Source organism: Eublepharis macularius, chromosome 4 (assembly GCF_028583425.1).
Source record: "Eublepharis macularius isolate TG4126 chromosome 4, MPM_Emac_v1.0, whole genome shotgun sequence".
In the NCBI taxonomy this organism is placed as follows: Eukaryota; Metazoa; Chordata; class Lepidosauria; order Squamata; family Eublepharidae; genus Eublepharis; species Eublepharis macularius.
This window is the reverse complement of record NC_072793.1, coordinates 75,805,478-75,833,445: the sequence shown is the minus strand read 5'-3', so window position 1 is coordinate 75,833,445 and position 27,968 is coordinate 75,805,478. Positions and strand designations below refer to the sequence as shown.

At 41.5% G+C, this 27,968-nt stretch overlaps 1 protein-coding gene across 1 annotated transcript in view; it reads left to right on the top strand.

Moving 5' to 3' along the window:
* The window catches only part of TRPC7 (transient receptor potential cation channel subfamily C member 7), a 174,589-nt gene extending 146,992 nt beyond the window's left edge, over positions 1 to 27,597 (top strand). Inside the window, exons 9-13 of the mRNA XM_054976355.1 lie at positions 3,830 to 4,051; positions 7,122 to 7,199; positions 18,688 to 18,741; positions 22,433 to 22,508; positions 27,455 to 27,597. Coding sequence (XP_054832330.1) covers positions 3,830 to 4,051; positions 7,122 to 7,199; positions 18,688 to 18,741; positions 22,433 to 22,508; positions 27,455 to 27,597 — 573 coding nt within the window. The remainder of the gene's footprint in view (positions 1 to 3,829; positions 4,052 to 7,121; positions 7,200 to 18,687; positions 18,742 to 22,432; positions 22,509 to 27,454) is intronic.
* The last annotated feature ends 371 nt before the right edge of the window (positions 27,598 to 27,968 follow it).

Genomic DNA, 27,968 nt, shown 5'->3' with positions numbered 1-27,968 from the left:
AATGTTTATGGGATTGTGAACCTCATTTAGCATTATATTTTTACCTTTTCTAAGGAGAAAACATCTCAAAGATCACTAGGGGTGCCAGGGAGCCTTAGTGCTCCTCTGGCAGTCAGAGCTTTGCAGGTAAAAACATGGAGGAACAGGCATTACACCAATGCCACAACATCTGCCATCGAGGAAAACGTAGAGTTTGGGGCGAATCCTAGAGCTTCATGCTGACACAACGATATAACTTCCAGGTTTGCCCTGAAAGTGCAGCATCAGAATGATGCCTATTTGCAAGTGTCTGGCCCCTAAAGCTCCCCTCAGGAGCCAGAGCTGGGCTGGCAACCTGAATAATCCCTGATCTGTCCAAAAGGAGCCCACGATGATCTTCCATATTGGGCATATAGTATCTGCAGAGAAATGGTGTATGCATATGAAGGCAGCTTTGTGAGCCAGGCTTATATTTTCCATTTGTATTGTGTAAACCTTTATATCTGAATTCTTGTGAAACATTGCATTGCAGTAAGGGCGGTGTGGGTGGGTTAGTAAAACTATGTTTTCTCACAGTACAGATATAAGAATAGGTGTTCAACAGATACCATTTTCTATTACTGAAGTAGTTTTCACTCAGCAAATGGCAATTATTCCAAAATTCCAAAAGGTACAAGCCACAAGATAGAACAAAAATGGATCAATATAGGCTGCACTAACCTTGCATTTATTCTTAGAACAGTTATTTGTATCTTGGTTCCCTTCCACAATCTTATAGCAGTGGATTATTTAAACCAAGAAGTGGACTTTTTTACCTTATGCCATGACTGATAAGAGAACTAAATTATAATGATAGGAGCATATAGAAAATCACCCTCTATATTCCTTATAATCTTCAATTACCAGAACTGGTAAGTGTCCAGACCTGATACTGGAGGATTTGTAATGGATTAAACGGAAAGTTTTCTAGGAATTACATATTCCTGTAGTAAATTTGATTCATGTTTTATTGCAAAGGAAGATTAGATTACTCATGGCTAGCACTGACTATTTACTTTCAATCTCACACAGTATATTCATACATCAGAAGTTATTTATGTCTCTCTCCCTTAATTCATCTAGCCAGTGCTTTAAGAAACAGCACATCAATCACTGCACATCATGCAACATCTCCAAGGCTTTGAGAAGTGAAAGGCAATGAGATCAAATACTACAATACATTGCTTTATCTCTCTTCTAATCCAGACAACCATTGCTTGAGTCAGAAGGAAACCTACTGGGCCAGATTTTAGTTTATCTTTCTGGAGTGACATCACTAAATGTTCCAAGCAAAATGTTCTTCAGGCTGAGGCTGAAGCAGTGCCCTATGGGTATGGCAAAGACCTATAATTTTTGTGCGCTCAGCTGCAAAGGATCTAAGTCACTCGGACGGGAGTCTTTCTCGGGAGTTGCACCTCCAACAAACATTTTATGCAGTTAACTGCATGACTGAGAACCGAAGCTGTGTTGACATTTCATCCCCAATATTTATTAAAAGTGCTACTCAGTGTGCCAACCCTGGAATTCTCCTGCACAATCCTTTGAGCTCCCCTTTTTTCACAGCAGCCACTCATACACTTGGGCCACTACATGAACTGCATTAACATTCCTCCATGCCACTGGTATACTTTATATTTGGGTTTTGTACTTGGGTTGTTCTTTTTAATGCCTGATACTGGCTGCTGACTGTATTATTCGTACTGTAACATCATTATATTTATCATAATAAGGGGTCATTTCCAGGGGTAATGTGCCAGAATACAGTTCCCCCAACAGTCAGGTGGCCCCGCCCACCTGACTTTGGGACATTTTGGGCCATTTAGGCCTCAATTGGGGCCAAAACGGCCCCGATCTGGGCTGAAACGGGCCCAAAATGGCCTGTCCCCTCCCCGGCACTGACCTGGTCTGGGCTGTTTTGGCCCTGATCTGGGCCCAAACAGGCCCCAAATGGCCATTTATGGGGCCCGTTTCAGCCAGGGTCAGGGCCAAAACCACCAAGATTGTGTTGGTGCCTGGTGGGGGACTCCTCCCCTGTCCAGCACCAACCTGATCTGGGCTGTTTTGGGCCCAATCCAGGCCAAAATGTGCCAAAAATGGCCATTTTGAGCCCATTTCAGCCTGGATTGGGGCCCTGATTGGGCCACTGCCAGGTGGGGGAACACTCCCCCCTCTGGCAGCAGCTGAATCCTGGCCATTTCGGCCCAATCAATGGCCATGGCATATGCTAATGATTTATGATAATGAGTTCCTGCAGCTCCTTTTCTACGAAATGACCCCTGATCATAATGATCCTCAAGATGCGTACAGAGGTGATATCTGGCATCAATACTTCTTCCTCTGAGGCAGAGGATATCTTGAGATGGGCAATTTTCGTACCAAGGGAATCCTAGCTGGTCTATTAAGAAAGAAAGAGAGGGAACATATCTCCCACCGAAAAGACAGAATGATCTCTCTCAAGGGGAAACTTAGGCAGTCAGTGAAGTTTTTTCTCCCTGTTGGCTCCCTATATGCCCCACTTCCCTTTTTTCTTCAGGGAATAGGGCTGGCTCTCTCTAGGGTTCTCAATTCCTTGTTAATTAGCACTGGGTAACTTTATTCAGCAGAAACAAAAAGAAGAGCAGAAAGCCTAGCACAGGCCTCTCCTAGCAATCCTTTAGCCAGCTCTCACATACATGAGTAAACCCTGGACTGGAGTAAAACTGCTCCTGGGACCAACATGAAACATGAAACAGACTGGATAGCGTTTCAAATGCCCCTAACGGGAGAGAGTTCTTATTGCAATTGTGTTCAGCCTTTCCCTGGAATCATTCCTTTATGACACCCTTTCTAACAAGAGCCAGTTCAGTGTCGTGATTGTAGGGTTGCCAGGTTCAGGTTGGGAAATTCCTGGAGTTTTGGGGGGTGGAGACTGGAAAGGGTGGAGTTTGGGGAGGGGAGGGGCCTCAATGAGGTGTAAAGCCATAGATTCCAACCTCCAAAGCAGCCATTTTCTCCAGGGGAACTGATCAGTTTTAATTCCGGGAGATCTCCAGCCGCCACCCGGAGGCTGGCTACCCTAAGTGGTTGGAATGTCGGGCTGGGATCTGGGAGATCCAGGTTCCATTGCCTATGGCCTCAGGTCTGGTCTAAAGCTTCCAACATTACAAGTCCTCTAATACGAGTAGAATCCAGAGAATCTCATTGGCCCTTTTAAGATTCATGGTTGCTCACCAATGCCTGAAATATGTGGCATTTTGCCAGACATGGAGTATGTACACGTTTGTTTACTTACACATGCCTTGGATTAATCTGACTATTCAGTATACACACATTAGTACTACATGTATGTGTGCTGAATTCTTTTAATAATAAATGCTGATGTAACGTATTTTAAAATGAACTCTGATAGTCAGATGACTGCTACATACTGTGTAAAATAGCAGAAAATAAGTAGAAATCACATATTTTTTTAATCTTGAACTAGTTAACCAGCTCACACTAGATAACTCTTCAATAAACATTCAATATATAGCCACCTCAAGCAGGAATCTGGAGAGATGGCATATACATTTCCTAAACAAACAAACATCAAGGGTAGCTTGATGTTAACCCTATACCTGGTCTTTTCCATGATGTGGAATGGTAAATGCATTAGGTGAAATTAAAACTAGCTTGGGACATTCTATTCATTGTGACTGTGAGCTATGGAAAATCTACCGATATCTTTTAAAGTCTGTATTAGTGACAATGAAATAAATGGGACATATCTCTTTTCAAAAGCTAATTGTGCCTTATATAAAAAAAATACTTGTTTCTTTTGTTCCTTTTGTAGGAGGATGCAGATGTAGAGTGGAAGTTTGCACGTGCGAAGCTCTGGCTTTCCTATTTTGATGAGGGAAGGACTCTACCTGCTCCCTTCAATCTAGTGCCAAGTCCTAAGTCATTTTATTATCTCATAATGAGAATTAAAATGTGCCTCATAAAACTCTGCAAATCCAAGGCCAGAAGCTGTGAAAATGATCTTGAGATGGGCATGCTGAATTCCAAACCGAGGGTATGTCTACTTATTGCTCTTTTGTTTTAACGATTCTCTTGGAAGGAAAAAATGTGGCTTACAGCTGGGCTCAAGTCTTCTGTGTGAGTGCTGGTCCTTCTCCCAGCCACCAAAGCACTGCATGTATATATTCCCAGATTCAATAATGGGGATCCTGAAGTAGAAAGCAGATCACGTAGCAGAACCAGGAGAGACCTTGACCAGCAGCCTGGAGAGCCAGCAGACAGAATACAGTGAACAGAGCAAATTGGGCCAATGACCTAACTCAGTAAATGGTCCTATTTCAGAGCAAGATGTGAAGCAGAACATGAGAAATAAAACCCCTTTTTACTTCTTTCTGGGGAATGCATTCTAATCAGTGACAAACAAATTATGTGGATGTCATTTGCATGGCACAGCATGAATCTAGCCTTCTGTATGCATTATAGATCTATATATAGGCCCAGCCCACCCTTTGCCTTAAGCGCACACTAGCTGATACATCCCTTACACTGTTTTAATTTGTATTGTACAGCATTTTAATTTTTAAAAAGAGGCATAAAATATTTAAAATATTTATAAAATATATATACAATATTTATAAAAATAGGCAAAATTGTTAGCACAATAAAAAGAAAAAGAGCAAGCACGCTTTCAATCCACCCAGCATTTCTGTTAGTACATAGATTTAGAATGAATTGCCTAGGGCATCTCACAAATATTCAGCTATAGCTATTACACAAAAGTGAGCAGCTTAAAACATAGAACTTATTTGGCTGGTGATGAGCTTTAAAGACAAATACGTGCACTGAAAAAGATATTAATAACCATATAAAATCAAGGTTATATGATTTTTTTACAAAAAAAATTCAAGCAATGCAACCTCCAAGCTGTCTGTTATACCTTCCAGCCACGGCTTAGAGATAGAGTACAATGGGAAGTTAGGTCCTCCTCTTCATATATAGGGTTCACAAACTCGCTCCAGGAGGAGAGGATTCCCCACCCCTGAAATCTATTTCTCACTGCCACTCTGAGCCAGCAGGAGAAAATCTAAAGAAAAACCCAGAAGTGATTTCAGTCCTCCCTAGGAATCACCAGAAACTCTATGATTTTACTATAGACTTTCTAGGTTTTTCCAGACATGATGTCACACTGCTGATGATGGTGCCCCCCAGTGTCCCCAGTCTCTTGCTGGTTGCCAGCTGTGCCTAACAACCCTACTCAAGTTAGAATATCACTCCCAGTACTGAAGCTGGCCTTAGATAAGAAGTAGGTGTCTGGCTTGAACCATCCTCCCTCTTCTTTTACCAATTTATATGACCTAAACAAGAATTCCATAATGTTAAGGACCTAGGGGTGCCAGACCCCCGGTGGGGGCGCCCCCACTTACCTGGCCAGAGGGGAGGCATGCATCCTCCGTGCACGCTCACCTGCGGAGCTGCACGCTCCCGCGGATTGGGCCCGTTTTGAGGCGCTACGGAGAGCTCCTGCGCTCCGCAGCACCTCAAAATGGCCCCATTTTGGCCCAGATTGGGCCCATTTTGAGCCACTGTGGAATGCAGGAGCACTCCTGTGTGCTGCAGCACCCCAAAATGGGCCCGATCCGTGCCAAAACGACCATGGATTGGGCCCGTTTTGTTGTGGATTGGGCTCGTTTTGTGGTGCTGCAGTGCACAGGAGCTCTCCTGTGCTCCACAGTGGCTCAAAATGGGCCCAATCCACACCAAAACGCACCCATTTTGAGATGCTGAGGAGTGCAGGAGCGTTCCTGCGCTCCACAGCAGCCCCCAACGCGAGCCTCTGTAGAGCGTGGGCATGCTGGGTGTGTGTGCACAGCATGATGACATCACTTCCCGGACACTGGGGGGGCTTTGTGCACATGCACCCCCAGGCAGGACAGAGGTAAGAGCCAGGCCCCAATCCCCCACTGCGAGCTTGAGGGGGCCTGGCAACCCTATAAGGACCTGTGCAGGTGAAAATTCACCCCATGGCTTCTGCCTGCCCTCTACCACTTATTAGAATATTGTTTCATTAAACTCAGGTTTGTAAGGGTATAGTGTACAATGAATCCAAGTTTATCAGCACAATCTTCTTACATGTTAAGATGAGAGGGAGTGCTTAAGGCCTACTATTCTATTCCAGACAGAAATCATAGGGTGAATTATCATCTGCACAGGTCCTTAACATTTCAAAATTCTTGTTTATGTCCTTCAAGTTGATCAAGTAAATAGATTGTCTATATTGCCTATATCAGATGTATTGCCTGACTGCCCACGATAAATACTTAACACATGGGTCTGGAGCTATAGTTCTGTGCTAGAGCATCTGCTTTGCTGCAGAATGTCCCAGGTTTATTTCCCAGCATTTCCAGTTAAAAGGATCAGGTAGTAGCTGATGGGTAAGCCCCCTGCCTTAAATGGCCACTGCCAGTCAGAGTAGATAATACTGACCTTGATAAACCAATGGTCTGACCTGCTATAAATTAGCTTCGTTTGTTCACAATAATGTTCAACAAGTTTACTATCAATGGTCTACTTAGTAAACTGTAAGAACCACTGTGTTAAGTAAGGAAAGAATGTGTTTGGTTATATAATCAATAATAAATAAATAGATATCTCCACGTCCTGAAAAAAATTGTTTGCTTATTTCTGCAGATTAAGATTCTATTAAAGGCATAAGAACAGCATATATTTTTTCTAGTCAGTTGACAATCCCATCTGTGGTCTGATTAAGCTTCAAGAATGGTTATATACTGCATGGCTGAATATTGCCTGCCCTTCTGTAGTATGGATATATTTGAATCTCACTTAAGCGAGATAACAAGTTTCTGTTTTCCCAAAGTAACATCACAGGGTGATTTACAGAAGCTCATAGCATGCAGAATAAAACAAAGCCAAGTCATTTGGGAACTCAGTCCTTTTGTTTGAAACAGGCTTGTGTTTCTTAGACAATAGTGAGACTTTTTCATTGTACACTGCACAACGCTCTGCTTAGAAAAATGTTATTTGCCGATCTTTTCTTAGAACTTGGTTTCTAATGCTTTCATGAAAAACCTCGTTATGATGCATATTGCTAAATTTGTATATTTCAGAAAGTTCATTTTGAGTCAAGTACTCAGAATTCAGACTTTACTTTGAAGAATGCCTACAAAAAGCCCACAAGATATCAGGTAAAGGAAATATAAACAGAAAGTTATGTGGTGAGGAAAAATTGCTTTGAGGGCCTACTTGTATGCTTCAAGATTTCCTAAATGTTTACTGGGATGTAAACTATACTTGAATGGGAGTTGCTTCTTAGTAAAATTGCTTAGGATTGGAACTTTGGTGATTATATATTGCTTCATTCATTAAAAGGCACAAAAATCAGCTCAGAAGACTATTCCAAAGAAACCCGTCCCCATGATACTGTAGGGTTGCCAACTTTTCACCCCCTCCCCCGCCCCGGCCAGCTGCCCCTTGAATATCTGCAGCAATTATCAAGTAATGTTATTTAGGTCTGTGCCATGAAAAGCTTCATCTGCCCACTTCCACATATTAAACCTCTATTAAAAGGACTTTTCCCCCTGCCAACCTTAATTTAATGGGTGTTGCTAGCACAAAGTATATCTCACTCTGAATGATCCAAATCAATGGATCATATATCAAAGCATAGCTTTTTTATACCAAAGTATTCTATTCCCTATATTTAACTGCCATAATGCAACAAACTATGACAAGTCTGAGTACCGTTCAAAGAGTGCAATCCTAAGCAGAGTAACTCCAGTCTAAGCCCATTCAAATCAATGGTCTTAGACTAGCATAACTCTGTTTAGGATTGCATTGAAAATCTACTCTAAATCTTCTAGCTGAATAATACTTTAAGGAAGAATAAGAAATAACTTCAGGATGGTTTTATGAAATTTATTTTGACTAGGATAAATAATTGGCAACTTATTGGAATCTACCTGAAAAATTCTCACTTCCTCAAAACCTCAATGACATTTATTTAGGGCTGAACCAAATTAACATCAAAACAATCCTTCTGAGCATAATGGGGGTGATTATGGAGTATACCATTTGACACCAAATAAAGTCCAAACATGCCTTGAATTCTCTTTTGCTGGGACTCTTCAAAACTTGACATATAAGAAACAAGACTGCAATTAACGTTCTGCACATCAGCCTACAAAGTAGATGACTTTGCATTTTATGCAGTTTTACAGGAATCAGTGAGTTTTTCAATGAAAACAAGGGGTTGAACATTAAAAATGTTTGCATAGGGAGTATTTCTTTTCCCAGCTTTCTTTCATCTGAAGCCCCCATTCCCACTGAGACTCTAACTGATCACTATTCTAATAAGTATAGTGGTTAAGAGTGGCAGGACTCTAATCTGGAGAACCGGGCTTGATTCCCCACTCCTTTGCTTGAAGCCAGCTGGGTGACTTTGGGTCAGTCACAGCTCTTTCAGAGCTCTCTCAGTCCCACCCACCTCAGGGTGATTTTCATGAGGATAATAATAACATACTTTGTAAACCACTCTGAGTGGGCGTTAAGTTGTCCTAAGGGTGGTATATAAATCGAATGTTGTTGTTGTTGTTGTTGTTGTTAACTTTATGGCCAGAAGAGGGCCTAAGAAGCATCCAACAAACAACAGCACAGCCCTGGAATGCAGTTAACTTTTCCTCTCCATTTGGTGATGTGTCTTACATTTTGAACAGTAGAACAGTGTGGGGGGTGGGTATTGTTTGATTTAGAATCCAGCTTAGAAGTACTAAATGCAATACATTTATGTTCTGTACTAACTAATCAATAGCACCTACTGTTCTATCAGCCTGAGATGATTTTTAGCTCTATTTTATTTTTAACGTTTTGTTATTTATATAAAAGATCACTGACATGCCCATCTGCCCAACGGGATCACCAAAGTGCCCATACAATGAAAGTTTAGACATCTTCTTAAAATATATAAAATTGTTAGTTTGTTTATTTATTTTATTTGTTGACTGCCTTTCTCACTGAGATCCAAGGCAGATTAGACAGTGCAAGTGAAATACAATACAATCAGCAGGTAAGACATTCATCAAGCAGGTACAATAATGAACAACACTCAAAACATTCAGTGAAACATTACAGGGTACAGTAGAAGAGAATTTGAAAATAAGAGTAAAGTCAAACATAGAGGTGAAATATTTCTGAAACTACTCATATCTAATTTCCATGGCATGTTAAGTGATGTTAAGTCCCTAGTGGCATATATCTGCATCAACATACAGTATCAAATAGCATAGCATATAGTTCCTGTCCCTAGCAAAGCATCCCTCTGAGCTATTTCTTATGACTCAGTCCTATAATCTGGGTAGAAAGCTCTCCTTGAATAATTCAGTTTTGTATAGTTTGCAGAAAGCCAGGAGGGTGGAAGCTTTCTTGACCTCCTCAGGCAGGCCATTCCATAAGGTGGAGGCCACCACAGAGAAAGCGTGTGTGTAGGCAGCTGTTGATTTTGCCCAACTGCAGGGTAGTATCAGCAGAAGGCCCTGTTTCAATGAGTGAAGCTGCTGGGGCAGATTTTAATAAAGTCTGTGGAAAATTAGTGATTACAAGTTTCTCATACATATAAATATCTTTTGGCCCTCAGTTCAATCCTTGAATTATATCTTCAACTTCTGAGAAGTTGCTCATTTCTGTCATTCTCAGACATTCTCTGCACTTGGGCCTAAATATGTTGTATCTGTTGATATGAGTTAGATGGGTCTTCTAATCTACATAAGGCCATACAGCTGTGTTACTCTACTGTTTCATGCTCCTCTCCAAGACTGATCTATTCTAGGCCTCCCTTTGTAGCATGTCTAACTATGGGGCCAGGCTAGACCTGTTTCCGTGTGCAAAGGCATCTTCTGTGATTTTCTTGGTCAAATCCAGCAAGTGTACTCCTGTAGTTCTAGCTATAGCTGCAACACAATTCACTCAGAAAAGAGACAATGTCTGATGTGTAGGGGCAGAGGTAGGTACAGTTTAGCCTTTGTGGACTGTTTTCATTTCAGGATAACATTATATGTCCTCTAAAGCCTTTTTTTTTTTTTTTGACCTGGCAGTTCTAGGATCTGATCCTTTATTTATGTAATTTGTAACTCGTTAAAACATCAGGTCTGGAAGCAGATCACACATTTATATGGTAGAGTTTCAAAATGGCTATAAATAGTGCTGTAGGAATATTACTTGAGGCTGTGACTAGCCATTGAACCCAGTATTATGAAGCAATATTTTAGATGCAGCCAGCTGGGGACATAATATTGTAGATATATCACTGTGATCATTTTTCAAAGGGGTGCACTTATTATTTCAGCTTTGGCCTGTGCGTGCATGCGTGTGTGTGTGTATGCATGCATGTGTTTGGGTCAGGATGGCTGCTAACTATTTTATTCCCTCTCTTGCTCATCCCTGACCAAGAAAACTAAGCATGAATGAAAACATTTTATGTCACTTCTGGAAGGCTCAAGGCTCCTTCCACATGCCATTTTCTCTGGATTTGCCGTCATTCATTCTTTCTTTCGTTCCAGTGAATCCAGAAGATATTGTTGCCATCCTATTGCATTCCAATGTTTTTCAGAGCAGTTTTTTAAAATTTAAACTTAATCTCATTGCCAGCCTTTCCCATTTAGACTGTCAATGTACTACTGTGACTTGGCTAGACTGAGGCAGTTGGTACTATGGAATTTCCTTTACTTCCCCTTTTGAGTTTTTTAAAATACTAAAAACTATACATATGCCCATAAGGGAAAAATTCCTCTGCCTGTTAGACATGGAGCACAACAGTGGCAGAGGTTAGGAAAGAAGTATGCAGTTGGGGAAAGAGAGAGGATCCTGTTGCCTGATCCTGCCTCATTCCTGAGCCTGTCAACAGGACAGTGTCAACTGAGCTACTCTCTTTATTGGCATCAGTACCATGCATTTGTACCCCTTCCTTCCAAAACCTGTCGAGGCTGTGGTTGCGAAATTTCTGAGTCGACAAATAGACACTACCAGATTGAGAGTTAAAATCCATGTTACATGTGAAGTGAGTTGGGTCACATGCACCTGACCCAACTCTCAGCCCTGCTTTCACACCTAACCTTTAAAAACCTCTATATCTCCCCACATGGCTCCATAGTCTGCAGGAGGGAAGAGGGTCTTCAGGCTTCCCTTCTGCAGATTTTTTTTGCCAGTGGAAACAGTTGCATGGAACCCGAGGAAGAGGCAAAAAGTCCCCTATAGCCATTTCCACTGGTGAAAGCAGTGTGAGAGGGAAACTTGAAGACCTTCCTCCCACCCACCCCTCGTAGCATTTTAACCACAAAGAACGATGGAAAGGTCTTTGAAAGTCCCTGGGTGAATATGGACCTGTAAATATATATCTGGCCCTGAGAAATGGCTTACAAAACTTGAAAATGAAAAACTTTTGCCATCTTCTGGGCGTGGTGTAAGGGTCTCTTGGTGTGTGTGTGGGGGGGGGGGTATTTGTGAACTTCCTGCATTGTGCAGGGGGTTGATGACCCTAGAGGTGCCTTCCAACTCTATGATCTTATACAGCAGCCTCTAAGCATTGTTCTAGAACAAACAAACTCATATAATCTTAGGGCAAGTCCACAAATTACCATTTTTTTAACTCTGTAAAATATAAGGGATTGCAAGGAAGACAGAAGAGCTGAGTGCCTGGGGGAGTGGAAGGTGATCCATGATGAACATTAACATTGTCAGTTTCTATGCCAAATGTGTCTAGTCTGTAGCACAAAAAAGCCTAAAACAAAAAAGAACCTCTGAAGTTAAAAAAGGCATGTCATTTTCTGCGTGAATCATGTTTAACCTTAAAATAAGTATGCAGAACAAATTATCCTTTTCAAAAAGAGGTAATTACAGTACCTGGTAGGTTGGGACCTACCTAGAAGTACTAAAGCCAGAAGCTGGAAAGAGACAGCTGAAATAAGTACTTTTTGTCCTTTGTCTTTTATGATGTTCTTTGTAAGCTCAGTCCCCAAAGATGTGTTATTAAAAATGTCAGATTCTGCTGAGAACAGGAATAACAATGTCACAACATAAGTACAATATTATGGACAAGCAGAGCTAGCCAAAGGGATAAGAGACAGTAAAGATCAATCCTGTTGCCTGGTCAGTACTTATTTTCCTCTATAAAGTCTAAAGTAATCACTAATTGTCCTTGTTTGGCTCTTTCTGTTGGTTAGCTTTTCTATGTTATGGTTAATGAAAGTACTGAAATAAAGGAATTGTGACAGCAAAGAGAACCATTAGAGAACAGCAAAATGTTAATGTACTTTAATGATCTCTTAGCAATATAATCCACATGATATATTTTCATCTAAGAAGGAAATTAAGGTGACTTCAATATTTCTTAGTGCCGCATTTTAAATTGTTGAATATGAAATATTGAAGTCACCATTATTTTTCCTCATGGATATGTCCTGGCTCCTGATTTCAGTTTGAAATATGGAAAACCACAAAACTTATGCACAATTCATTTTATTACTTCCCTCTTTCCTCACACAGTGTTAACCTTAAGGAACTTGCTTTAGTCATCCTGGGAACCATAATCCCTTTTTGTAACAGAATGGCAGAACTTGTAACAGAACTGCAGAATCCGAAGCAAAAGACCATTCTAGTTCCTGTTTTCTTTCCCTGGCTCTGCTTATCTCTTTTCCTTTCAAGAGCTCTGTGTTTTTCATATACCAAACCTTCTTACTTTATCCTTCTTATAATGCACATTCTGTGCAAGAGTAGAAAACATAACCCTATGATGTTTTCTCCTAGGAAAGCCCTTTTTTCAAGAAAAAGAGAGACAGAGAGAGAGAGAGAGTAGTGACACAAGTATACCAAAACTCCTTTCTATCCCTCTGAACACTAATAATAAAATGTGTTATTTATTTATTTATTTATTTATTTCAAAACAAAGAGGGGTACAGAAGAAAGAAGGGAGGGGGATAACAGGGTCTAAGGAACAGTAAAAATTCGCACTACAAGAGTTGTTAAAACACAGCTTACACACAACATACCTTCATCAGAGTTCATCAATGTTAAAATGAAGATTCAAAAAGAGTCCAGTAGCACCTTAAAGACTAACCAATTTTATTGTAGCATAAGCTTTCGAGAATCAAGTTCTCTTCGTCCAAGTTCTCGAAAGCTTATGCTACAATAAAATTGGTTAGTCTTAAAGGTGCTACTGGACTCTTTTTGATTTTGCTACCACAGACTAACACGGCTAACTCCTCTGAAAATGAAGATTGCATCTAATATTCCAGCTTCTGTGTACCTTACTAACTAAATACATTATTTTTCTACTGAGTGTTCGCTTTTAGATCAACTAAAGATCATAACTAGTGGTCTGCATGCACCTTCTTACTGCTATAACTTAATTTATATAACTAATGCTTCTATACAGATCATTTCTATTTCTTTTAACTATTATACCAAAGTTTCCATATCTTGTATTCTACCTCATCAATGATATTTAAGCACTTTCCATCTTATCGGATCCTAACCTTATATTCAGTCTAGAACAATATATCCATTTAGTATCTTATTCAGATTTCTGAAACTACAACGTTTTATGCATTTTCTCCTTTGTAAGTAAAAAAGTTCCCCCATTTCTCTTCGAAGTCACTCATTGGTCTTCTGTTTAAATAGCTTGTCAGTTTTGCCATCACTGCGTATTCTGCCATCTTGTCTTTCCAAATTTCCCTAGTTGGGCATTCTTTTTCCTTCCATCTGGTTGCAAATACCACCCTTGCCGCCATCAGTAAATATCTAAATAGTTCATATAGTTTTCTATCTACATTTTCTGGTAGTATTCCCAACAGCATAGTTTATGGGTTCATGGTGAATTCAAATTTTAAAACTTTTTGCATCTCAGCATGTATTTCTTTCCAGAAGGTTTTGCTTTTGTGGCAAGTCCACCACATATGATAAAAAGAACCGTCAGCTTCTTTATGTTTCCAACATGACCCCACATATTTCTTGTCCATTTTCTCGATGTCTTTTGGTGTCACGTACCATCTGAAGAACATCTTGTACCAGTTCTCCCTTAATGTTTGACTTGCCGTAAATGTTATGCCCTTTGTCCAAAGATTCTCCCACTGTTGAAATGCTATTTCTTCTCCGAAATTTTGCATCCACTTTATCATGCACACTTTAACTTGTTCTGTTTCAGTATCATATTGGAGTAAAAGTTTATCTATTAGACCCAGGATGTGTTCTTTTTTCTGCATGATTATTTTCTCAAAATCGGTAAGATTCCTTAACTGTCCTCGGAGTTTCTTCAAGGCTTCTTGCATTCCAGAAACTGCCTGAAAATATATCAGCCATTGTATTTTTTCCCCTTCATCTTGAATTTCTTGCCATGATTTTATCTTTCCTCGAGGGTTTGTCATATCTTGGTACATTATAAGATCATTATCTTTCCTCTGATTCTTATCACGAACAGCATCAATTGGTGAAAATAGTGGTGATACCAACAGGCTTATTCCTCTTCTAACCGAACCCCAAATTTGAATGAGACTGTCTCTTATAACATGACTTCCTTGTTTTTTTCTTGATCTTGCCACCCAAAGGAGGTTGTGCAGTCCATCTGTCAGGTCCGCTGCTTCTAGTTGTATTAGTCTATCTTTGGGATTTCTTATCCAATCTATAATCCAAACTATAATATAATTTGATATTTGGGACTGCCAACCCTCCTCTGGAAGTTTCATCTTGTAATACCTTGAATCTTACTCTTGGTTTTTTACTGTTCCAGATGAATTGATTAATTTATCTTTGCCAGTCCTTCAATGTCTTATCTTTTATGCTAATTGGTAACATTTGAAACAAAAAATTGATTTTCGGTAACACATTCATTTTAACCGCCAAAATCCTTCCAGTCCAAGACAGATTTAATTTAGACCATCTTTCCAAGTCTTTTTGAATTCTCCTCCACCTTCTTACTTTATCCTTCTTATAATGTAGATTCTGTGCAAGAGTAGAAAACACAACCCTATGATGTTTTCTCCTAGGAAAGCCCTTTTATCAAGAAAAAGAGACACAGAGACAGAGACAGAGAGTAGTGACACAAGTATACCCAAACTCCTTTCCATCCCTCTGAACACTAATAATAAAATGTTTTATTATTACATTATAATTATATATAACTCAGTGATATATCTTTACATCTCTCAGAGTAGAGGCTATCAAGTCAGATTTTAATATAATTAAAGCAAAAAACAATTGAAGTTGTAAAATGACATTCAAAATAAATAAAAGCTCAATAACTAGAAACAAGCAGTAAAGTATAGCAGCATTAAGAATACAGCATAAAAACCAATAGCAGTAAAATATTCAAACCAATGCTAAAAGAGTAGAAATAAGTCAAGGGAATGTTGTATGGGAAACTCAATAAAAATACTCAACAAAATCTTGGGGGGGGAAATGTGTTTTTGTGTGTAAAGTTCCATAAAGTCACAGGTGACTTATGGTGACTCCATAGGGTTTTCAAGGCAAGGAATGAACAGAGGTGGTTTGCCATTACCTATCTCTGGGTAGTGAGTAGAGATGGGCATGAACAGCAATACGAACTAAAAAAAGCCACGAACAGCCCCATCAGCTGTTTGCGAACAAGCTGTTTTTGAGGCCCCGTTCTAAATGAACAGGTGGTTGTTGAAAGCGTCATTCGTTGCTGTTAGTTAAGCCAGACAATCTGGCACCTGCAATCAATTCCCTTGGCAACTGGAGGCAAGGACTGCCTGAACTCTGAACTCCTGCTGTTGCCCTGGAAACCCCACTCTAAGCCCAATTTAGCTTGATAGGCAGGTCTTCCTTTCAAGTGTGGAACTTCAAATTTGTTACAAGGAAGCAAAGAGAAGGGGGGAGGGGGCTTCCAGCTCTGGTTTTGCAGACAGTGAGGGAGACACAGTTGCTGTTGGCATTTTGAGACAGAGACAGGGAGAGTGCATTGGAGCTTGAATTTTCTTTGTGTGTGGTGGGATAGGGATCGACCTCTTCAAGTTCCAGGGCTGCTGCCAGGCTCTGGGCCAAGGTATTATTTATTACTTGTACTTTTCCTGCTGCCTGCTCAGGTAAGGTTTCTAGGAGTGGTGCGGTTGTGATGTACCCCTTCAGGTTCCAGGGCTGCTGCCAGGCTCTGGAACCAAGCTATTATTTATTACTGGTACCTTTCTTGGTGCCTGCTCAGGTAAGGGATCTTGATGGCTGGAGAAGGGCCTGCTTGCCCCCATGAACAATGAACATGTTCGTGAATAGGTCATGTTTGTCAACGTTTCTTGTTCGTGGATAGCAATGAACAACAAACACCATGTTTGTTTGTTTTTTCTGTTCATGCCCATGTGTAGTAGTGAGTGACCTTGACCTTCCATGGTGGTGTCCCAACCAAGTACTAACCAGGGCTAACCCTGCTTGGCTGCTTGGCAGCCAAGATCTGATGATACCTGACTAACCTAGGCCATACTTGATGCCACAATTTCAGATTAGTTAACTAGTTGTAGAGAAGAAACTAAGTTGCCACAATGGAAAACTAATTGCCATTCACCTATCCTGAATACACAGTAGCATTCAAAGCAAAGTATCTGTAAATGATTTTAACTGATCAACAGAGTCACACTGAAGGAGGTGGTCATTTAGAAATAAACCCTAGTCCCAGACCATTTATTGCTTAAAATGAAATATGTGATATGTTCTCTGTAACTTAAGCCAACAGCCAATCTTATGATGCATTTTGCATCAGCTGAACCTTAAAAATAGTCTTGAAAGGCAGCCTCACCAAGAGCATTTTGCAGAAACATAAACCTGAATGTGACCACAGCATAAATAACAGTGGCTGGTGCCTATCAAGAAGACGTCAAGGATTGGGTCCACAGTCCAGACTAACATTTCTGTAGGCACAAATATTTCTGCACAAGGAGTGTGGTTTTCCTGCCTCCCTCCTGCTGCAGCAGCCAGAAATTCTCCCAGAAATTTTGTTTCTGGTGGAGAGGGGACCTCCAGAACAGAAGGAGGGGGGATTTTAGGCTGCTTTGAGAGTGGGGGAGGCAGGAAAATCTCACTGTGTGGACAGATATATTTCACCCATGGAAATGTTTCATTAGGATACAAGCCCTGAGCTGCTGTGCATCAACCAAATTTGGTTAAAGACATTTATGCCTTGGATGAGACCAGATTCAAATCTAATAGTGTTCATAAGATGCAGAAGTCCTCTTTTAGACCTTGACTTGCTGTATCCCGGACCACCTCAGTCTTACCTGGATTGAGCTTCATTTTATAATCCTCTATTAGTAATCTTATGAAGCACCTATTAATAAGATACAAATATACCCAATTAAACATAAAAGCTAGGTTTTCTGTTTTTATTTTTGCTTAAAGTCCAAAATTAAGATGCAGCAGGGCTTTTTTTTCTGGGAAAAGAGGTGGTGGAACTCAGTGGGTGGCCAGCACAGGGGGCAACTCCTGGCAGGAGGTGGTACCCTCAGTACCACATGCGTGCACGCAAAGTGTGTGCACTCCCCCAGGACCACACAATGACATCACTTTGGGACAGCTGGAACAAGGAGGGGGTTAAAGTTTAAATCACCCTCAGCGAAAATGGTCACATGGCCAATGGCCCCACCCCCTTAATCTCCAGACAGAGGGGAGTTTAGATTGCCCTCCATGCAGCACGGAGGGCAATCTCAACTCCCCTCTGTCTGGAGATCAGGGGGCGGGGCCACCGGCCATATGACCATTTTCAAGAGGTGCTGGAACTCTGTTCCACCGCGTTCCAGATGGGGAAAAAAGCCCTGAGATGCAGAAGTAAGTTTTACAAAAAGTTGCTACTAATTTCCAGATAATAGCTACAAGTAATAGCTCTACATATGCAATTTCTATCTTCTTTAGAATCATAGAGTTTTCAGCCCTTTAGCCAATGAATTGTTTGTGGGGTAGACCCTGAAGTTGGTAGATTATAGATCCAATAAACTGGGCTACTCATACATTTAAAGTTATAAGTAAATATTTAATCTCAATCACTCTAGATTGCTTATTATCATGTTACACAGCTAGAAGGCCGAAAACTAACCATGAAAGCAAGTTATACTAATGATGATTAATCATCGGATTTTTTTTTTATTAAGAATAAGAGAGTGGGATAAAAGTTTTTAAAATAATGAATAAAAATGTTTAGAGAGATACCATTTTTGACAGAAAAGAAACTGGAGAAAGGATAGCAAAGACAGATTACCTGGTCATACCTACCATAATCTGTTGAGTCAGAAATACACAGATATTGCTGAGGATATATGAGGGTTTTAAAAAGCCATATTTATCTTATACATAATTGTGGTTGTTTTATTTCATGTTCAACGTTTGTTGGAGTTTTGGTGCTATTTAAACTGTTAATACCCTGACAGTTTAACATCAACCACATAGTTAAATATAGCAATAATATAATATATGGCATACCAACCATTCAATTATTATCAGTGTTATTTCTGTTTTAAATATGTTAGACTATGGTGACCAAGAAGGAGATGGTGACATTTTTGCATGCTGATTTGTTATTTTTCTTCCCTCGTCCTTTGTTAAAAGTCTCTCATTTTGAAAGCTTTTTTTCTTTTGGGATTCAGTTGTTTCCCCACTTCCCCCAAAAATGTTCCTCAATTTATGTTTTTTCAGGTGGCAACCCTACTTCCCAATGGATTCTACCACCATGGTCATCTCCAACATATAGTATGTGCATCGTATCTCATGTATTCTTCTGGAAGTAACCATTCCTCTCTTTTCCTTGCAGTTATGCCATTAACCTCTGCATGTGTAATATATATGTGTTTCGCTCTTTTAACTAGTTCTAATGACTGTTCTACAATTATCTTTACATAGTTTATCCTTTATGTTTCTTAGAATCACTTGCCCTTTATGTAAGTTCCTATGTCACAACCAACAATCATACCCCCCCCAATCTATACCATTGTAGATAATATCTTCCAAATCTTTGAACTGATAGGAGAGAGGGTTTTTTTGGGTGGGGGGGAATTTTGCTCCTGGGAAGTGTCTAAAAATCAAGGGCACAATCCAGTCTTTTCATGTCCCAATGATTTCAGTGGAAGAAATCTAAGGATATGTCTCCATTGAAAAGTACTTAACTCAGGCTGGATCATGCTCCAATTCTCTTTGTTTAATCTTCAAAGAAATTTTTAACCCATTTGCTCCAAACTAGTGTTAATGGCATCAGAAAATCACCTGAGATTTGTGGCCACTTGTGAGGCCCCCAGGCCATGTCCCTGTAGGAAAGGGACATCTTTTCTCCACATGGTCAGAGATGAGACAATACACCAGAACTGTGAAGCTTGCACTTTAATGGCATGGTTCTTGTACATTGCCAACTCAGGAGATCAACCACCATCCTATGGCCCAGCCAGCTCATGATGCCTCACATCTGCATACTTCTGGCTGCTAGGGCTGCTTTGGTTGTTATCTGGGTCCACATCACAGATCCTTAATTCCTGCCCTGGCCATTATCCTTCCTGCAGGAAGTAATCCATCTGCCTGGGTCAATTGTGCAAATGCCCTCCTGACTATCTTTGTGGCCAGGAACACCAGCCTCTGAGACTTCAGGACATGTGGTACTGTCCTGTCTGCAAAGGCCCCAAGACTGCCTGTCCAAATTCTCTTCCTACCCTTCAGTCAGCTGCCTCCTCATCTCCTCCAGCTGGGGACTTTTATCCTGCTTCTCTGTCCTGACCCCTCCCAGCTCCTATTTCCTGGCTCCTGCTGTTGAGCAAGCCCTTCCTTTCAAGGGTGTCCTTACCTTAGAGGAGTCCTTTTCTCCATAGGGAGGTATTACTAGTAGGTCTTCCTTCTGGTTGTTCCTCCCTTGCTGTTGTTGCCCCACCTGACTCCCTTTCCAGCTCTACCACTAGGTAACTGCCCTCCTTAGGGCCATGCCTCTGTTTCACCCCCTCTTCCCTGGGGTAGGGTGCCTGGAGCTGTGACACCACCCCATTCTACAGATACATTTGTTTTGCACCTCAAAGGGTGGGGGGATTGCTGTGGTCAGTGAAACTGTTTGCTTAAGAAATATGTACCCCAGTTTTATTTTTAAATCATCTATAATGCAGCTTCCATTGTCTTAAAAAACAGCAACAAAGCAATAAAATACAAAACATCAGTAAATGTAATATAGATATCCAAAGAATCACCAGATTAATTATAAAATTTCATGAGAGATTGTGCTAACAGCAAATATTCTAGAGAAACTTGAGATGGGAAGGAGTTCCATATGGAGTACCCTACAGGAAAAGGGAACCATCTATCTAACTTCTGACAAAAGGGAGGTACAGAATAGGGTCAAAGCAGATGACATTCATTGCCAGAAATGTTCATATGACAATAAACAGTTCTTAAGATTGTGTGGCCCATAGAACCAACTTAAGGGGAGCCATGGAAGCCAGTGAAAGGAGTGGCAACAGTTCAGATGCAGACCACATGCTTTGCACGCAGGTGGTCCCAGGTTCCACCTCTGGCAAAGAGTCTCAGACAGCAGGTTTCTGTCTGTCTATGATCTTGGAGAGTTGCTGCTGTTTAGAATAGAAAATATTGTGATTAATGTAGTAAGGGTATGATGCTGTAGTACATCTCTACAAATTTAACTTCTTTCAAGATTGGTAAACATATTACCAGTGGCTAGCCCCAGTAAATAGTCTGGTTACGGTATTCTGGACTAGTTGATGTTTACAAAAGCTTTTTCAAAGGCTAGCCCCATATAGACTACATTTCAGTAATCAAGCCTGGATATAACCATAGCATGCGCAGCAGTACAAAGCCATTTCTAAAAAAGTCAAATCAGTGGCTGGAGCAGAGGTCTGTGTGCAGAGTTCTCTACTTGTGAGGGTTTTCTCTTACACTCAAGAGGAAGGCCATAACTGTAAGAATCATTGGAGACAATTTAGTTGTTCAAGTAGAAGGAATAAATAGGAAACAGCTATGTAAAATGAACCAAAAATCCTACTGTGCCTCTCTTCCTAGAAGTTTTCTTCTCAAATATGAACAATGAGATCAAATTTATTTTGCAGTTGTAGGGAATATTGTACATAAAAACAAGTTTCTAAGACTGTATGCATTAATAAGTTTAAAATTTAATTTTTCATTGAACCCCCCACCCCCGCACTGGCAACCCTAAGGGTGTCTATAGGGCCAGGCTCAGGCTGCTCCCCCGCCCCGCCACAAGCCTGGTCTTGATTGGCCAGGGCAGCATTGTGAGGGCAACACCCAGCCTCATGCAAGGGGACAGGGGAGGCAAATGTGAATGAAGGAGGCAGGATGTACAAATGAACCCCCTGCACTTGCTTGCTTGTCCGTGTATCTAATCCTTTGCTCCTACAGGCCATTTGGGCGTGGCCATGCAGGGGGGGGGGCTTTCATGGGATCCTGTGGGCTACACTATCTTTTTTCATTGTGCCACTGTTTGGGTGCATTATCCAGCCTGAAGCAGCTGGATTTACGCCAGATGCCAACTAGTTGTTGTCCCATCATGGCATTGCCAGTGCACCAGCCTGGGGGGAGGAGGGAGCACTATGTCAGATTATCTTGCGTTTACCTCAACATAAGCCCGAGATATGTCGGCATAAAGGCTATTCAGCACCCTGAGCATTTCCCTCCCTTAAGATTCCAATACCTTAGGGGTACTGAAGTCTTCAACTATACTTTAATTAGGAATTGGGTTCTCTTTAGTCTTTTTTTTAAAGATAACTTTCTGTATCATATATCTCTTTTGTTGTCTGCAGTCATGTGTAGATATGCCTTTTACTTCTTTTGACCAATAACCTCTCATTTTAAATTTCTGTCTATGCTGGATTTTAATTTTATTATAGCAATCAGTTGTGGTTATTTTGTTTTTATATTGCCTTGTCAAAGTGGAGGGAGAAGGGGGTGAAATCTTCTTTTCTGCTTCTTCCATCAGTGGATATCTGGAGCAGTTGTCACTTCCTTCATACATACTATTCCACCAGTCAGGGTAAAGCACCTGGCAAATATACCCCCTCCATAAGATGGGTGTTACTAGTGGTACAACCACATAATCACTCTGAATTATGTGGGCAAGAGATATAAACATTGCTAGAAACTGCATTGGAATGACCAACGGCCAAGTGACAGCTGCTCCAGTTAGTTCAAAAAGAATTTCAGAGGTTTTGTAAAATTTGTCTTTCATGTATTATATCATCAAATAAATATATAATTGAAGAGTTTTAAGCCTCTAAGAAGTCATTTAGGTCACAATCTAATATAATTGTATACTTAAGTTCACCAGCACAATCAATGGACTTAAGCATGACCAATTGCACTGGATTGTGGCCCTGAAATTAAATAGATGTATGTGATCAGCCAACATCATTCCACTTAACCATTTTAATTGAATTTTCAGAAAATAATGAAGAGGCTTATTAAGCGATATGTTCTGAAGGCCCAGGTGGATCGAGAGAATGATGAAGTCAATGAAGGCAAGTTCTTTTAAATTTAATAGTATTATACACTGCATGAAGTTAAAATCATAGCATTTTATTAACAAATTTACGACAGTTAATTCAATTGTCAATCATATAGATAACATGACAGGAATTTTCTTCTGAAAGCATAAGTCACCAAACAAAAAGGGGGATGATTAAAATGTTAGCCTCAGGAATTTTAGACAATCTCTGGCTTACATACAGCATCCCTATTCTGGTATTTTTATTGGAAACTTCAAAGACTAATCTGCTTGTGTTGATTCAGCATACCAGCTATCCTACTGTGTTGCTAGAGCACAGCGGTGGAGAACTCTGGTGAGAGGGAAAAGTCAGTAAGAAATGTCCCTTCAGAACTTAGCATACACTAACCAAAAGAGAAATCATGTCAATCAGATTCAACCAGGTGATTTTCTGTTTCTCAGAGCTGTAGGTCTCTGGAAAAGCCAGTAAGAAAGCAACACTATACTGGAGAAGGCAATTCCTGTCGTTTTCCTTACATATACTAGCAAAGGAATGTTTTGATTGCTCCCTCCCCCTCCCCCCCTAATTGCCTCTTCCCTCTGCTCTTCTGTGTTTGACCAGTCTCTGTATCAGGCATCTGACGAAGAGAACTTGATTCTCTAAAGCTTATGCTAAAATAAAATTGGTTAGTCTTAAAGGTGCTACTGGACTCTTTTTGATTTTGCTCATAGTTATACACAGTGATAAAAAATTATAGTAATCAGAAAAGGAAACTGCCATGGAAATTCACTGGATGACCTTGAGCCAGTTACAGCCTCTCAGCCTAACCTACTTCACAGGGTTGTTGTGTGTGGATGCTATGGACTGATGTAAGCTGGTTTGAGTCCCCAGTGAGGAGAAAGGCAGGGTAAAAATAAATGAATTAATATAATGCAACATAAACACTGAATAGTAATTTACAGAGCAATCTTGAGGCCCCTCAACACAGAGGAGCCTGGGCACCCACATAATTGGGGACGTTCCATGGGAGAAACAACACTTCATGAACCCCCACCAGGCACAGACATCAAAGCAAGTGCGGGAGTCCATAGAAATGCTTGCAGCATCCACCAATCAGGCAATGGCAGCTGATGACAGCTCTGTGAATGGCACACACTGGCACTGCCAATCACCAGCTGCCAATGCAGCCACTGCCTCTCAATGCCACTCTCTCCTACCTCCTACAGAGAGCCAGTAGACAAGGAGAAAAGACCCTGCAACAGCAGCACATGGCCCAAGAGGCCCCCTTGCCCATTTCATAGGGTACACACACTTCAGTGGCAGACAGAACATTTACCAGACTGGCAGCAAAATCTCTACCCCCACACAAAAGCGCTACCCACTTCAAATCACAAACACCCTTCCCCTGGCAAAGTAAAAATAGAAATGAAAAAAGGATGAAGACTAGGCTCATACCCACAGCCCTTGACACTCAGGACTAGCCCCTTTACTCAAGGGCCAGAAGGCACCATCCAGAGAATATCAGGCAGGAAAAATAGAAAAGAGTCCAGTAGCACCTTTAAGACTAACCAATTTTACTATAGCATAAGCAGGGCTTTTTTTCTGGGAAAAGAGGTGGTGGAACTCAGTGGGTTGCCCTCGAAGAAAATGGTCACATGGCTGGTGGCCCCGCCCCCTGATCTCCAGACAGAGGGGAGTTGAGATTGCCCTACGAGCCGCCAAGATCAGGGGGCAGGGCCACCAGCCACGTAACCATTTTCAAGAGGTTCCAGAACTCCGTTCCACTGCGTTCCAGCTGAAAAAAAGCCCTGAGCATAAGCTTTCGAGAATCACAGTTCTTTTCATCAGATGCTATAACGAAGAGAACTGTGATTCTCGAAAGCTAATGCTACAGTAAAGTTGGTTAGTCTTAAAGATACTACTGGACTCTTTTCTATTTTGCTACTACAGACTAACACGGCTAACTCCTCTGGGAGCAGAGGGAACTGAATGGCCTAGCTGATGGGTCACCTCAAAGATCCATCATTTGGGGTGGGATATTGCCCAACAACGCCCCCCCCCTCTGCTGTACTCATGGCAACAGAGTCCATGCATCTGCCTTGGCTCTCCTCCCAAGCACTAACAATCTGTATGGCTTATCAAATGTCAGCAGTGCTGTGGGAGAGTGTGGGATCCATAGACATCCCCTTCCCAGAGCACTCACTCATTCCCCATGCAAGCTGTTCACAGAAGCCAGCAGAGTGTATTGGGGTAGGAGGTAGGCTCACAGAAGCCAGCAGAGTGTATTGGGTAGGAGATAGGGACCTATATGTGAGGGTCAGGCTCCAAGCTGCCACTGGACCACTACAACAGAATAAAGAGAGATCCAGTAACACCTGAACAACCAAACAAACCCAGCCCAGCATGGGCTTCCCAAAGTAGAAGCCATGTGCAGCCCCTGGCCATGTGAAGAGGCAGCCCTACTGAGAAGTCACAGGTCAGAGGGAGGTGGGGTCTGGAGGAGCACAGGACAGCGGTGTAACATGGTCCAGTGTCACCTGTGGCAGGAGGTGGCCAGGGGGAGCTGGCTTTGTGAGGGTGGCACCCAGCCTCATACAAGAGGAATGGAGGAGGTGGATGTGGATGGCCAGGCTGGGGCAGACAGATTCCCAGCTCTTGCTTACCTGTTAGTGCATCTTCAGGCCTTTGGCCTTCAGAGATGGGGTACCTGTTAGGGGTGTGCAATGCGTGCTGGTAGCCACACACTGTGGACTTTGCTATCACCCTGGAATGTAAGTGATGAGCATTCATACAGTATTGCCAATTGCCCACTCTGGGTTTTCCCTACCACCAAAGTGCCATGCACTCATAAGTTCACACAGCAGAGTTCTGATATGGAGTACCATGCTGTGCACCCTACCTAATAAGTTCTAGGGCATCCTTGCAAGGGTTTATGTAAGGTGAAAGGTATGGTTGGGGGGTTGGCTGCAACAGGGGTGGGACAGGATTGATTGTAGCTGCAATCAGCATCCTGTACCAGAGGCATAACGTGCGGGGGGCCAGGGGGGTAGCCATGCTGGGCACAAAATTTTGAGGGGGCACCTCATCCACAGCCCCCTGGGAGCGCTCTTCGGCAGCCTGCCTCCCCGCACCTTTGCTGGTGCTGCTGCCTGCCTCGGCGCACAGCAAGCCGGGTGCCCCAGTGGTGTGGCAGGTGGGGAGGCAGCGAGAAGGCAAGCCACCCCCCACCCCTTCGCTGGTGCTCCCAGACACCCCAGCGGCACAGCAGGGAAGAGGTGAGTGGAGAAGCGAGCAGGGAGGTGGCAGTGAGTGTCCTGAACCGAGGAAGTGCTCCCTGGTGAGGGAGGGCACCCCTGCACAATGACGTTACTTCCCAGAAGTGACATCATCACGCAGGGCCCTTCGCACGCGCAATGGGAGGAGGAGGAAAAGCACCTCTTGCCCCAGATGACACTGGACCATGCTACGCCGCAGTCCTGTGCTCCTCCAGACCATTTGGGTGGGGCTGCACAGCTGGGCAGAGGTTGATTTTTCCCTTTGCCTGAGTGTCTATGGGTTATGCCATCTTTTTAATGGCATAAGTTTCTGCCACTGCTGGGGGGCATTCCAAGGCTGCAGCAGTTTACTCCTAGCATGCCCCCAGCATGCCCAGTTCCGCACCAGTGCAGGGGTTTACATCCATTACCCTTGGGTGGGCAACCACAGTGGGGTGGCACCAGCACCCTCCAGGGCACTGAATCAGAGTAATTCTGGCTCATGTTGATGTAAATGGAAGATACATCAGTGTTAAGGCTAGTCAGCTTCTTAAATGCTTTTGTTCCCCCCCCCCTAGGATTCTGCTGTTAATGTAGTTCTAAATAGTATCATTAATATATCAATAAGGACAGAAGTTACCACAAATTTTCAAGAAACAAGCACCAAATAATCCCAACATAGAAATACATATAACTAAACTTCCTCCCTGTCTTTTTAAATCAATTATTAGGGTGATTTTGGCCCAGTATTAAAGATCCATGACTATGCCCCATTTCCTATATTTTTCTTTTCATATATTGTCATTATGAAATTTCTCCCATGTTACACTTAACACTACTTTACATCAGATGCCACTTACATAGGTGACACAAAAACAGACATCAGTTTTATGGGATTTTTGTCAAGTTTCATTAGTACGGTTGAGGAAAATAGACAACAGCAGTTTCCTTTCTAAACAGGAGGAATCTATGTAAGAAACTAGGACTTTTTAATCAAAACAGAGTGGCTATGACGTTCAATAGTATCCCTACCTATACCATTACAAAAGAAAAAGAACAATTGATTGGCGGTAAAGAGAAAACCATTTATATAAATAGAAGGGAAGATTCTACATCATTTCCTAAGTGTCCCTATTCAAAGAAGTGATTCCTGTGCATGCAGATAAAAAGCATTTTGGAATTATCACTGTGTCTTACAATTTGTTTCTTACTAAAGTCTCCATTCCAATAAAAGTTAATTCCCATTGAATCCAATGGATTGGGACTTACTAACTCAGAACTAGGTTTTCCTGGATTGTGCCTCTTATTATAGTTCACTTTGGCATCATAATGAATAAATATCCTGATTTTTTGCTGATTTGTTTCATATTCCAAAATTAATATGCACTTAAGGAGTCATCTCTAGGGTTTGATGTAGTTACAGTGCATTTAGATATAGCATGTATGCAGAGGATCTATGCAGACCCTTCTAAACCTATTAACTTCAGTGGACTTCCCTTAAACAAGTCATAAGATAATTGCATCTATCCCATAAAGTATTCTATGAGCATAGCTTTTTGTTCGTTGTAGGCTGATCAAGAAGCAATGTGGGGTAGGATTAGAAATTCCCACACGTGGAGGTACACACAGAGGAAGTGGTAGAAAAGATACAAGGGATAACTTTTATCATGCTTTCAGTTGTTACTTATTCTATCCTATTAACAAGAGTGTTTCTTTTAATTTTAGGAGAACTGAAAGAGATTAAGCAAGATATCTCAAGCCTGCGTTATGAGCTTCTAGAAGAAAAGTCACAAGCCACAGGCGAGTTGGCAAAACTAATACAGCAACTAAGTGACAAGTTTGGGAAGAGCTTAAACAAGGACATTTGATGGTGGACAAACAGGAAATACTTTATAATTTCAACCAGCATTCTAAAGGAGCAAAAGCTGTGCAAGCCGAGAGCATTGAAAGCCCTGTTTTTGCTGAGCAACAATTGTTTTAGAGACACTGAGCATGAGATTGGTTTATTGGGTGAAGCCAATGATCAATGATTTCCTTTATGATATAAAGGTGACTTTTTTGTATCAAAGGCATTTTGAGATCAGAATTACATGTATAACCTTAAGAAGATACATTTGGTTGTTCTAGATACCCAAAGCAACTTTTGAAAATTGGGAAAAAATCCAAATCTCCATAGCGATAAACCAGTAGACAGTATCCAAGGATCAAAACTATAAATGGTAAGGAAATGACAGTGAAA